At 41.3% G+C, this 14,253-nt stretch overlaps 1 protein-coding gene across 1 annotated transcript in view; it reads right to left on the minus strand.

The window, feature by feature from the left end:
* Positions 1 to 10,495: 10,495 nt before the first annotated feature.
* The window catches only part of UBE3C (ubiquitin protein ligase E3C), a gene marked incomplete at both ends in the record, with an annotated part of 64,038 nt that continues 60,280 nt past the window's right edge, over positions 10,496 to 14,253 (minus strand). The window contains one exon of the mRNA XM_079538002.1: positions 10,496 to 10,666. Within this exon, the coding sequence (XP_079394128.1) occupies positions 10,496 to 10,666 (171 nt within the window). The remainder of the gene's footprint in view (positions 10,667 to 14,253) is intronic.

Here is a 14,253-nt window from a genome sequence, read left to right on the forward strand (position 1 = left end):
GAAGTTGTTTTCTGAGTCCAGTTTTACTTACGACAGACTTCCACAGATTCACACTACCTTTTAAGACAAAACAATTTCTCCTAGTCAAACAAAATTTTTGGCGCACAGGTTTTAATGAAGGCTCTTCTATAAAGTAGCTACAAATGGCCTCAGCCTTATTATTTGAGCCACAAACTCCTTCAGTACAGGATAACCCACAACAGAAGTGAGAAGGGCAGGCAGGGCATACAGGTCAGGACAAAACAAACTGGATATACAGAAAAAAGACATTCATACACATGAATGTAGTCAAATAAACAAACAGTCCAAACTTAAGAGAAATCCAACATCTATTCAAATGTACCATTTCATTCAAAGGCACGTAAGTTCAACCTACTAACATCACCAACTAGAAACACAGAACTGAGTTGGAAGGGACCCTTAAAAGCCATTTGGACCAACTCCCCCGCAGTGAACAGCTGCACCGACAGACACCTACAGCTCCATCAGGTGCTCAGAGCCCCATCCAGCCTGACCTTGAGCATCTCCAGGGATGGGACATCCACCACCTCTCTGGGCAACACGGCCCGAGGCCCCTCCCTTCTCACTGTAGAAGTTTTTCTTTATATCCAATCTAAACCTACCGTCTTTTAATTGGAAGCCGTTTCCTCTTGTCCTGTCACCACAGACCCTGCTAAAGAGTCTGCCTCCTTTCTTACAGCCCCTTTAGATACCAACAGGCCGTTCTCAGGTCTCCCCATGGCTTTCTCTCCTCCAGGCTGCACAGCCCCAGCTCTCTCAGCCTGTCCTTGCAGGAGAGGTGTTCCATCCATTGGGTCTTCCCCTGGATACGCTCCAGCAGGTCTATGTCTTTCCTGCACTGAGGACTCCACAGTAGTTTCAATTAAAATCTATGCTGAACAAAACAATCATCCTAAGAACCAACAAGTTCTGACACAGTTAAATAGCTTCTCACTGATTTTTCCATTCCATTAAGAAATTAACATTATGGCCAAAGGAAAAGCTGCCAATAGAAACCGTTCTGCTCAAAGCACCACAATTTCTAAGGCACAGACCAGAAGGTTTACTCCACACTGACAGCCCTGTGTATTGACAAGGGTGAGATGTGCCAGCAGCACAAGAACAGAATGCCAGCACGCATGGCTGCATCACTGCCCAACCTCGTGGGACATTTCAGTCAATGCCAGACCAAATGTAGTGCCTGCGGCCTCATATGGACACACAAACATCACTCTGATCTGGCACGACCTCACCTCAAATGTGTCAAACAGATGTTGGAGTTCCGAAAAATTTTACAGTTAAAAATATATATCTCCATAGCTACGTATAAATCCTACTAGGAACTGATAGGCCCTTCATATTGAAATGAACGTTTAACATTAAGTTACTCCTCAATACCCCCACCAAAAAGACAACTTGTTTATTTTCCAGAAGATAAACCTCACGTGGTTTCTCCTAAAATCCAGCCGAATTGTGTTAGCAAACCTCCTCAATCCAGGAAAGTAAGAAGAAAATAGCAGAGAAAAAGCCATTTGGGTAAGAATGCAGCACAGACGGAAAGCACAAGTACTGAAAGAGACAAATCTGACAGAGCAGCTTCTAGGTAGAAAAATTATTACTATCAGCACAATTTAAATCCCATTACTAGTCAAAGTAGCAATACACGTTTCTCCTCCAGTGTTTGGGTTATTAAAGAAAATTTGATCTGAATTTGACTTGCATTGCCAAGAGACTCCTGCCCTCCACTGAACAGCAGCATGAGAGACAAGAATAGGAAGCACAGTTGCACAGACACTGTGCACTATTTCAGCATTTACTTCTAGCTTTAAACAACTGAAAAGAAACACGCAAGAAAAGCAGAGACAAGACTGGTAAATACATTTACTCGCTCAGCCAAACAAATCTTCTCTGACAATATAATCCAGCAAACTAAATGGTACTTTAACAACCAAGCTCTCGATCATCAGCTGAGCATAACTCCTAACGAAAGTACAGCCATCTCCAAAGGGTAAACAAAAATCAAGGTCAGCATGCAGTGGGAAGAGCAGCTTTGGAGGACCAAGGGACAGGGCCTGCTGCAAGCAGCTGGGCTGACGCCATGCCAACACCTTGTTCCTCACATGCTGACACTTCACCTCATAAAAACATTAAGACCAGATCACTGGCTATGCAACATCAAAAGCGCTCCTGTCATTTTAAATCTAACTTCAGTGATATTACCTTGGCCGGATTGGAACCAGCCAATCAATTTACTGCTATCAGAATTTCAAAAGGAATCTGCCCCAACCTTTTGATGAACCTTTTCCACTATCTTCTGTGAAGTACGTTGCACTGGTTTTCAGTAGCCACCCAGAGTGCTCACAAACTGCAATACAGCATAAACTCTTACAATAAACAGAAATACTGACCACAAATAACTTCACTTCCCAACCCAGCAGTCATACAGAAAGGCAGCAGACGCTGACCATGACAACAACAACCAGCCTTACACTGACCTTTCAGCTCAGCTCAGAACCTGGCAGCACCAGGCTTCAAACGCAACAACGAGTTCTGACCCTACTCTGAGTTACTAAATGGAAAATGGACCTCAATTCCCCTCAGAAAGAAATATTTAGGAAAAAAAAAAATAGAAAACGGCACATTTAGTTTACAAGCACGCCAAAATAACTCGGTGAACAAAGGAAGCCGAAGCAAAGGGCCTATTCACTGGGCTGCAGAGCCCCGTCCGAACACACGCTCCTCGCTTTCTCCAGACGAAACCAGCCTAACAGAAATGGAAGCGCGGATTTTCCCCACCTCAGCCTTCTCCGCTCTCGGTAAGCGCGAGGCACGGCTGATGTGGGACAGCCCGGCCCAATAATCCCACAGCTCACCGCCTCCCCGCGCGCGGCGGGCTGAGCCTCACGCACACTCCCTCCCTCCCTCCTTCCCGCCCGCCCGCCCGCCCCCAGCTCCCCGCCGCCCACTCTGACCCAGCGGAGCCGCTGCCACGCAGCTCCCGGAGGCTCGGCAGAGCTCTCAGCGCAGCGCCCAGCATGGCGGCACGGCGCCTCCGACAGCCGCGCTCGGGGCCCGGGCCCGGCAGCGCTGCTGCTAAAGCCGTGGACAGGCCCAGATATCGGCTCCTCCTCCCGCTCCCTGTCTCTCCCCTTCCCCCGGTGAGACCAAGCGACGCCCGCCCGCGGCCCGACCCTGCGCTCACCCGCTGCGGTGCCTGCGCAGCGCGGCCGCGACCTCCCCGCCAGCAGCCCAGGACAACGGCAACAGGAACAGCGGCGGCTTCCTCAGCCGCAAACAGGAAATGGCGTCACGAGCGCCGTCACTTCCGCCAGGCTGTTTCCGGAAGTTTCTCGAACGACGCACGGGCCGTCTGCTCCCTGACCGCCGCGCGCCCGCGAGGATGGGGCGCCCCCTGCTGCCCGTGGGCGGCGCTGCGCGCTCCGTGGGGAGGGGTGGCCGCTTCCACCCGTCGCAACCGCGCGAGGTAGAATGAGCCTTGCTCACGGCTAAGGGCTGCCTGCATGCGAGTCGCTTTGACATTTTTGCTGCAAAACACAGAGAACGCAGATATTTCCTAATGAGGAGGAAGAAACAAGAGGTTTAATCTTTAGAAAAATCACATAATTGTGTCTTAATTGGCTAATGCTTATCTTTGACTTAGAAGTGGGATATGAACACATTTCCCAAGACTTTGCAGAAAGGATGGTTGGTACAGCACCAATTAAAAATATCGTTCACTGGAGTACCTTTTTTAACTTAATATCATTATCCGTGGTAGTTCAAAGGAAAGATATTAGGAACTCATTATATATATATTTGTTTTCTTGATATAATGTTTTTTTGTTGTTTAATTTCCATTCTCTGGGTTACAGGGAAAGGCAGAGGATTGCCATAAACACAGCAGATGACAAAACCAGCTGGAAGTGGTGCTGCGGGACGTACAGCAGAGCACGCTGCAGGGATCTAGAGAGAGCACTGTCGGTACCCCCCAAAACACAGCGTTGCACGGGGTTGTTATGGCCCAAGTACAGCTCCCAGCATTTACAATCACAGGTCCTATGAGCAGGGAGAAATACGTGTACAGGCTTCATGCTGATGTCACCCCTAACACAGCAGCCGCAGCACCGCTCAGCTTCAAGCCGTCTCTCCTACTCACCTGTGGTGTCAAGCTCCCCCTGTTGGTTCCTGCTGCAGTCACCTTTCCAAGATGTCAGCTCAGCCTTCAGGATTTTCCAGGTCAATGCGATCCGTTATGCATCCACCCGCAGCTCAAAAGAAATATTGTGGCAGTGGTTGCTTTACTTTTAAGAGGAGCACTCTGATAAAATATTCATATTGACAGTTAACTACTGCTGAGCCACCTTCTCACCCAAACTTTCTCTCATTCAAGCTGCGTAGTTCAGGTACCACAGAGCAGGGCTAATTCCAGAAGACCTCATTAAAATTCTCACCATGGTTTGATTTGCTCTCTATACTCAGTCCCACTCAATTCAGTTAAGATTTCTCAGAACTATTACTTAAGCTTTAGCATTAGTCTTACAGTAGGACAAAACTCCTCAAAAAAGAACTGGCTGCCGAGTGTTTTCCATACAGTAGGATCTTACAGTCTCTGTATTAAAAAGTTAACAGATAAAAGGAGGAGGAATAACTTTAGGTAAAGAGCCTATCCACCTTCTCACCTGAAGTAATATCCTGAGAAAGACTTTAGTTATGGGAAATGTTTAATTAGGTCTGATGATGAGATTAATAAAACAGAAAACCTGATTCAGAAAACTTCTGCACCGCCACAGAGGTATTTACAAAGCATGAAGTGAAAGTGATTTGTATTTGTATGGCTGGCTGCTTGCAGAAGAAGCCTGGAATATTGTTAATTGTATTAAGGAGCAACAAACCTGATGCTCCTGAAAGACAGAGGGGCTGGGATCAGTGTTCCAATAGCAGCAGCTGATAAGGCATGGTGGCTCTATGGGCACTGCTATGGAAGATTTGGGCAGCCGTGGGCTGGCATCTAAATGTTGAGTCATAAGAATAAATCCTGTTATTAGAGGATCTTCATTGCTCAGGAATTTTCAGCTCTCACCTTGGAACATGAAGCAAAGATCATTCTTCACTTTCACAGAACTTCACAGAAGTTAAGTATTGTAGTTCAAACCCTCTGACTACGAAGAACAAGAGAAGGAGGGGCGTCTCCAGGACATGATTTGTTCTACCCACTTTGGCAATGCATATCAGTAAAGAAAGAACCGACCACTGGATCTCTGAGTTTCCTCTGCCATTGGTAGTGCCCAGACAGCCACCTCCCAAGTGCCAGAAGTTAAGTGAGGGCTGAACTGGTAACTATAACCTAACGATAGAATCATGTGGCATGAGCCCAGGAGATATCAGCAATTCACACTGTTCCCAGATTCGTTTGTTGGGGTTTTTTTTATCAATCATTTTTTATTACTTACGGAGGTCAACTATGAAAAGGCCATCAGAACATAAGAAACGCTTGAAAATGCTGCATTAGAGAGAGATTAATATTAGTTTCTTAGATGTGGTAATGGCTGTGGCCTTTTTGGCCCGCTGCTCTGGTCTGCTGCTTAATGAATCCAGTTTTTCTATTTACAGATTCTATTTTTGGTGTTAGCAAAGAACTTATGTATCAAAGACTGTTCTCACATCATTTGATTATAGTAATACTGGCAAAGCAATTCTGGAAAGTGCCACTTAATTAAATATAAGCACTAACTTTTTTTTTGCTGATAGCTTATCAGAAACAATTAGACTTGAAATACGGGCAATACACCTAACATTTAAAACTAAGTAGAAGCTTTAAAAGCACAAAATCATCAATTATCATTAGAATTCTCCTGAGTTTTTCTGCTGAGCACAACCTCAGTTTTCATTTGTATGGAGCTTCTCAGGTAATCAATAGGATCCAAGTTTATCTGGATGCCTCTTCGTAACCAAAAGCTTGAGCAGAAAGGATGTTTTTGAGGAATGGCTGAAACATTTCAAGATAGCTGGTGCTTTCCCCAACTCCTCATAAAGCACCAGATAATTCTGCTGATTACTTGGGGTGTGCAGAAAACAGTCTAAGAACAGCTGCTGGCAGACACAAGATCTGTCTGTGACAAGTGTTTATTCCTTGCAAGGACAACTTGATCAGCATTTCTATTAATTAATTTGATCTGAGATAGACTTCCTTATCTGTACGCCAATGGCAAATACAAGTTAATTCTATGTCACTTTTCATCCATAGCCAGATAGGTCTAACAAGTAAGTACATCTCAAATAACTGCACAGAACTCAGAGCTCTGCCACTGTTTGAAAGACAGAGGTGAAAAATACTATGCGGAGCAGTAATAGAAATAAATCAATTAAAGATATGAAGGATAGATGGTTGTCATTTCTTCAGACGGTACGTTTGACAGCACAGAGCAAAACTGTACAGCAACTGATGAGAAATGCTTTTCCTGGATCCAACATTTGGATAAGCAGAATTAGCAAGACGATTCGCAATAACACCATCTGGTGAATGAACGTTTCCTTCTTCGGCAACCAAGAACTACGTGCAACTATTAACACAGAACAAAAGAGAATTAAAGCAAAACTATCTTTTGTAACGTCCAAATGTTACACAGAATGAACTAACGGCAGTTCTGGGAATGCAGAAAAGAATAATCGTGAATATATGGGACATTTGAGCAGACTGTTCCTATGAATTAAATGCTGCAAACAGAACACACGCTTGTACAGTGCAGCAGATAGTTTTTCAAAGAGTGTCAGTGCTCTCTGTTGGAAGGATGCACTGAGTCAAAGCTAAGGCTTATGGTTGAGGCTGGGCTCACCATGGGAACTCCAGAGCCTGACAAGTGTATCCTCACGATGAGGATACAGACCAACTAAGAGTCTGTATCAGCATCCCTGCTATCAAACTTTAGTCACAGAACTCCACGAGCATTGCACAATGAAAGAAAAGAGTGTTTCTGCAAAGTTTCAAGAAAACTCAAATTATTTTATTCACAAAAGCAGAAGTCAATAAAAATATAGATATCCTGATCAGTTTTACAGACCATGTTTGTTTCTCCTTTACTGACAGGCAAAGCAACATGGGAAAAAAAATAGTAACAAGCATTTACATCACAAACCATTATGAACACAGACTCATGTATTTGAGCAAATAGGTTTTAAAGTTTTTGCATATAAATACAAAAAAAAAAAAAAAAAAATTACAGTTCCAACAAAACACTCCAAGAAAAACAGCTCATTTTTTCTTGTTTTTGTGCTGCATTCTTTTTTCAGTGGCAGAAAGAGCATGTGCTGCATTATTGGCATTTAACAAATTGCTTCTGGCTTAAACCACAATTTAGCATGATCTCACTGCACGGCTTGAAATCTTTCTTTGATTTCCAAGCCCCTTTGCAGATCAAGTTAGGATGTTCCTATTAGAGTCAAGCGATGCCCAAAACCCCTGTCCACACTGTTACTGACAGCATCAAGCAGCTCATTTTACTTCCAATATGGAGCACCCACAGAAAACTAACCGAAGACACCCTTGTTCAAACTTCTATCAGCTCAGTGTTCGCTTGTGAAGCCGGACACAAATCTCTCTTTGTAGATGGAAGTTTTCCCCAGAAATAAAAAATGTGACATCTGCAAAGTGTACGTAAGCATGGCTTCTTGGGATGATGGAAAATAACTGTGATAACTAACAAGGCATCCCATTTCTGTGGGGCTTTAATATCCAGCAAGCAGGACAGGATGTAAGTTTTTACATCCAGAAGAATTCTCACCAAGAGACAAAGACCACGTGCTACATTTATTCTTTCATTTCTCTTTTATTCCTTTCAACTGCAGAGAGACCAACAATTTGTACTCTTCCCATCATAAAGATGGATTTTTTTTTTTAAGCTTGCTTGTAAAGTTTATTTGAAAAAGGCAAAAAGAAAATGTTGCTATATTCCAAAAAGCAAGAACTGAACCAGGAAGAAAAAACACAGAACTACTGAAACTGTATGGAAGGGCTGTAGACAGTATCTCCAAAACTGCAATTAGGACAGCTGAGCTGATGATTAGAAACTACAGTAATGTTTTAAGTTAGCTGCAGGCAAAGTGCTTTCTGCCTCTGCCTACCTAAACTCCGTGAGCATCACAACTGGGAAAGAACCTTGCACTTGTTTTAAAAAACAGAAAATCTATTTTCATATATATCAACCATTCTTGCCATGTGAGAGCTACAAGAGATCATTGAAACCACTGAGCTCATCAGGACATGACTAACTACACTCACATTATTTCTCATCCTTTCCTCTCCTATCCCTTAAAATACTCAGCAATAAAGCATCGAAAAACAGGATTTCACACTTCATCTTGTCTATATCGTAAACAGTTGACAGTCAGAACTGAAAAACTTGTTGCCAACAGAAAGCCCTACCCTCTTATTGCAGTCTGAATACTTCTTCATCCAGCCTACGCCACGTGTTGAACTCGCAGTGACAGAACAGCACACACTGCCTCCTCTCACAGAAGCTGAGAGCACACAATACCAGTCATGATTACACGGCGTGACTCCATCACAGCATTTGAATAGGACTACCTTTTATTATTATTTTTTTACAAAATACACATACAACACTACCGAAAGAATGAATTTGAAAAATAATTTCAAAATATGTAAAGCATCAGGTTATAAAATAAATAATGCTTTCAAGAAGCGTTCATGTTTTGCAGTTAAGAGGAGGCAGTTTCACTATTACCGACTTCTTATTCAACTTCTTTACAAGTTTCATAATTTACGTAGAAAAAATATACATGAAAAGAATTCTGGGATAATGTATAGGTTGGTTATGTATTATTTAATATAAATAAAAAGCCTAAAGCAAAACCAAAAAGAAAAACAATTACTTTATTTCTGTACATCGAGACTACAAACAGCATTTTAACACTCCATTTTTTACCCAACTTAAGAAATTATACATTTTTATATGGTTACCAGTAAACATCTTAAAACCACTCCATTTCCCCACATTTAAAAGGATATTGCTGGTTACTGCTTTTTAAATATGAAATTCAACTGTTTTCAGTAACCAGCAATTTTTTTTTTTTTTTTTTTTTTGCATAAGAGATGAATATAAAACTGATTGTAAATTTTGATGATTTAAAATATAAAACTAAAGTTCAGATGGATGCACTTATTAATCTTACAGTTTCAGCTATAATTCCTTTTTCAAACTGACTGCAGTTCCCATACAAACACCCAGTGCCTACTACCAGAATCACAGAACCATAGGGATGGAAGGGACCTCTGCAGATCACCCAGTCCAACCCCACCACTAAAGCAGGTTCCCTACAGTAGGTTACAAGTAGGTCAGAGGATCACTTCCTTCCATGTGAAACCAAGTTACTCCCAGAAATCAAGTTACACAAAGCAGCATATTCCACCTACTTCTCTTAGCAGAAATACTGCAGGCAAATGGATGTGAAAGCTCTCTAATCACAAAAAATAATGAATTTGACTAGCAACCAGAGCACAGATAGGGTATTTAGGATGGAAAAAAATGACAGGCGAAAGGAATGTGAACACCACAGGCTTCAAATATAAAAGAAAGCCTGATAACTTTGGTTTAAATAATTTTAATAGTTGTTACATGTGTACTTTTCTGAAGTGATTACTTTTCATGTACTGTGTGTGCAACAGGAGGCTGATACATTAAAAAAATCTGTACAGGCACAAAAGACAGAAACAGAACAGAGGAAACGTGGATAGTCATTTCAGTTTATGACAGTGTTCAAGTGATAATGACACAGCCAAAAGTTGAACCCAAAATAAGCATGCGAATCTGACTTCAAGGTATTTCAGAAAGCACAAATAAAATATTATAAACATTTTATCTCAGTGCCTACCATCTTAAGGGAAGGTAGTATCAAACAAAATCAGTTATGTCTTACTTGCAACAGCTATGGTTTGTAAACAATTCTACAGCGTAAGTGAAGTCGTTAGGATATCAGTAATGAACATTTTCATCCTCTCAGTTGTGGGATATCTGCAAACATCTGCTTCACTTTCATCTAAAAGACTACTCACAGGATGTTGGCCTCATCTCATCCCGATGTGCTGCATGGTACACAACTTCAATGCCGGTTTGTGACTCTTATGTTTGAACAGCACAAAGCCAAAGCTTCATCTTTGGTTAATTTCACTGAGATGTCACTTTTTTTTTTTTTTTTTTTAAACATGTGCTCTTTCTTCCCATGAACACAGAGAACAACCCACTGCAAACAGCATTCAGTATTTTGAATCACCAAGCAGTGTCAATTTAATATTAATTAAATGAAAGCTAACTAACAGATTGTGTTTAAAAATGAAACCTATTTGAGGGCATCTGATAAGACATAAGAGCTGCAGAAATTTACACAGAATTCCTTCAAAACTGTGTGGATACAGGTGCTGCTTATAGAGTAGGCACTGGTTCATTCCTCTGCAGATCATCCAAACAAGCATCAGCTCGACTCAGCTTAGTTCAAATCCAGCAGCACATTCAATGGCATACAGAAGCTTGCTCCGCATAAGATTTTCATCATAAAACTCAGGAAGCTTCAGCAAGTTCATGCAGGTACTTGCAGTAGGTAGCCTGTCTAAATCAGATCCTCCATTGTGAATGCAAAAGGCAGGATATAACTCCTGGAAAATGCAAGAATAAAAAAAAAAAAAAAAACAAGAAATAAATACATAACAGCGTAACAGCTGCCATAGTTTTCTAGGAAATAAATCATTAGATTAAAGACTGTCACAACGACATATTCAAATGGCATTTTCTTTCATTCCCAATGACCCCAAAAGCTCTATTGAGAATTGGGTAGTGCCTCTCCCTACTGAATTTTGATGGGGCTGAGATAACTAGCAGAACACAAAGCCATTTATCTAGTTCTAAGGAAAAACGGTAATTTGTTATTGTCCACATGCAAATGTGTGACACTACAAAACAGTGAAATGAAATGGAAATCACAAAACAGCATGCAGAAAATCCTAGTTGTATGTGAGAGAAACAAAGGATCAAGAACTTCAGACTCTTCTTGCAAAGCCAAATGCATATGGATCCTATTCTTCTGTAGGAACAAGAAAACGATGTGTTCCCATCACACTGAAGTTTTCTGAAATGCCTGCTGGGTTTAGGGAACTAGTGGCCACTCACAGGAATGGAGCTAAGTGGAAAAGGATGTTCTGCCCATGACAGGGCCCCTCTCTCTCTCCAGAATAGTATTACATAGGGCACGGTAAGCACAAGCCCCAAATAAGCTCCACCTCCTTAGATCTATGTAAGCTGCACCGCCCCTGACTCAAATACTGTCTTAGTTTCTCAGGATCCCACAGGTGTTCAAGAATGAAATCCCGTGACACTGCGGGTCCCCATGCTCCTAAGATCTTTCCTAAACTCTCCATGTTCCCTGTCAGTCAGCATTCTCTGGTTCTGGAGGAGACTCCTTCCCCTTATCATGAATGCACTGGAATACACTCAGGGAGACTGAAAACACACACACCAAAATGAGCATTAACTAAAAATTTGAAAAATTTGTGTGACAAACAGAGAAGAAAGCCTGTGGACTGGTCTGAACATAGTGTTGTTTGTAGAATTAGCCATTCCATCTGGGATGTAAATGTCAAAATTCAAATCATACCACACTGCATGTAAGTACCACGCAGGTGTCTCCATCAGTGCCTTTATTTGGTTATATATCAACACAATTCCACAACAAGTAATCATGACATTGATAATTGGCCAATAAGTCACGAGGAACATGATAGCTTTTAATTCCTTACACAGCACCCCCATGATAAAGGGTGAGTTCATCGCTAGTAGCTGCTAAAAGGGGTTAATGAATGGAAGCTGACGAGAGGAGAATAAAAAAAAAAAAGGAAAAAGCACTGCCCAGACTAAGCAGTGCTCAAAGTTTACAAATATCCCAGAATACTGGCACTACGCCTGGGCTTTCAAGGTCAAGTTTTCCAGCAAAGAAACCTGAACTAGTGATAATGTTCCCTAACGAAGCTCTCCAAGAGCAGAGAGAAAGATTAGTTCTAAAAGCTAAAAAGCAGCTAATGCCCACATTCCCCACCAAAAACTGCCACGGAGTTAACTAGATCAATCTATGCCCACAACAGGGGGGGCAGTAGGACCACGGCCCCCCCCGGCCCCACAAAATGGGAAGGGAAAGGGAAAAGGGACAGGGAGATGGGAGCTGGGCTCAAGGAAGGAAGAAAAAAACAGCGGCAACAATCTATGGAGGAAAACTTATTTTACTATGATATCAGAATGCAAGATAACACAATATAATACAATCTAATTGAAATTGAGACTAATAAAGAAGATAAAAGACAGAGAGAGTTCCTGAGACTGAGTCAAACCTGAAAAGCCTGGAATGGCTAGGAAAGCACCCTCAGCACTCACTGCAAGGCAGTAAGAGAGCGCCCCACCCGGAAGGGCCAGATCCCATGGCTTCCACAATGTATAGGGATAGGTACTGGAATTGGAGCATTAACACTTCAACTCCCAGTGCACTACATGATGTTATGATGTGGAATACTGAAACCAAAAAACATAAAACCTTGACAGAATTACACTTTTTTTCTTCCCAGGCAGTGAAGACATGTTCCAGGACACACCAAAATCCCGACAAATGAGATTTTGCTCTAGCTAATGAAGTGATGTGCTATGCCAGTTACAACACTCTTGTGGTTGAGTTTAAAAGTATTCCAATTTTATCAACAACTATTACATGAGCATTCACTTATCATTTCAGAGTGATGCTCTGAGGAGAAGAAGGATGAATGAGTGACCAGACTACATAGAAAGTATTACCACACTAGTTCCTTTCTCTGACATCCAAACAAAAGCCAAACTCCTAAACAAATAAACAACCCATGATCAAACATCCCCCGTCTATGTTCCAGAACATTAGTCTGTTGGCATACTCCAGCTACATCAAAAAAAATTCAAGCAGATAAAGCCTTTGTTTTACTTATTCCCACCAAAATATGTGACTATTTTCTTTGTTAAATTCAACTGTCTGATACTACACGACTCAGGCCTTTCTTGAAATCCCAGACAGGGATTTCTGTCTGAACTAATCTCTCACTAAGCCTAAAATTTATTAATTTCAAGGCGAGCAGAACTAATCACTTGAGTAGACCTGTTCACGTGTAAGATTACACAAGTGTTTACACTAGTGTAGTCTACAATTCTAGATCAAGCAGTAATATATATTCTTCAAATGAAGAACTTTATTTACAGAAATTATACTGTTTATTCATAGTGATTACAAAATCATCCAGCTGTTAATGGGGTGTGCAATCACAGAAAACTGTAATGATACAAATTTGTCAAATCCTGATAATTGTGATATGATTAACCATGGCTCTGAAGAACAGACTTCTGCCCTTGTATATAATTCTGTATGTAACATTTTGTTTCAATAAATAGGATTCCCTTCTTCTCAGAAAGACCTTAGTGAAAAAGACATTTGTTACCCAAAGCACTGCTTCTTCTGGCAATAAAGTATTCATTTGATCAAATGCTTGCCTAAGAAGTGTAGAACGTCTGATTATTAGAAACTGAAAAAACCAGCCCAGCTCCAAAGGCAGAAGGTCAATGAGATTCTAAGCTAAATTATTGTTCAAATGGAGGCCTTAAAAAAAAAAAAAAAGTATTTCATGGTATAATGCTGCATTTTTACTGTTCCTTTCAAAATGCTAATTGAATTCCTCTATTTTAGCTTTAAGAATGGAAAAATGGAGTTCTAAATTGAAATGTCACGCCAAGGGCGCCGTTTTTTGCATAATTAAATACTGCACAGCAGTAAACTGCAATAGTTTGGAACTGAGAAGTATCATCAATTTATTATGTGACCTGATTTGAACTTAGCAATTTTCAACCATGCTTTAATGATTTATTTTTTTTTTGTCTGTAACAATCACATTTATTAAACTTATTATACTTTAATTAGCCTTAGCAAATGTTATTCTGAGTCTGGCAGTGAGAGTTCCAAATTTTTCAATGATGCAAATCTAGGCTGTGATGTGTGTAAGCTATGAATGTCAAGACATTCCCTAGCCTAGTTTGTCTAGTCTGGAGGGAAGAAAGCTGAGAGGTGACCTCAATGCTCCCTACAGCTTCTGAGGGAGGGGAAGCTGTTGGACTCAATCACTCTTGAAGGTCCCTTCAAACTCAACTGTTCTATCTTAACATACATTAACTTTAAGAAAAGTGGAAG

The sequence above is a fragment of the Tetrao urogallus genome, assembly GCF_951394365.1.
Source record: "Tetrao urogallus genome assembly, chromosome: 7".
In the NCBI taxonomy this organism is placed as follows: Eukaryota; Metazoa; Chordata; class Aves; order Galliformes; family Phasianidae; genus Tetrao; species Tetrao urogallus.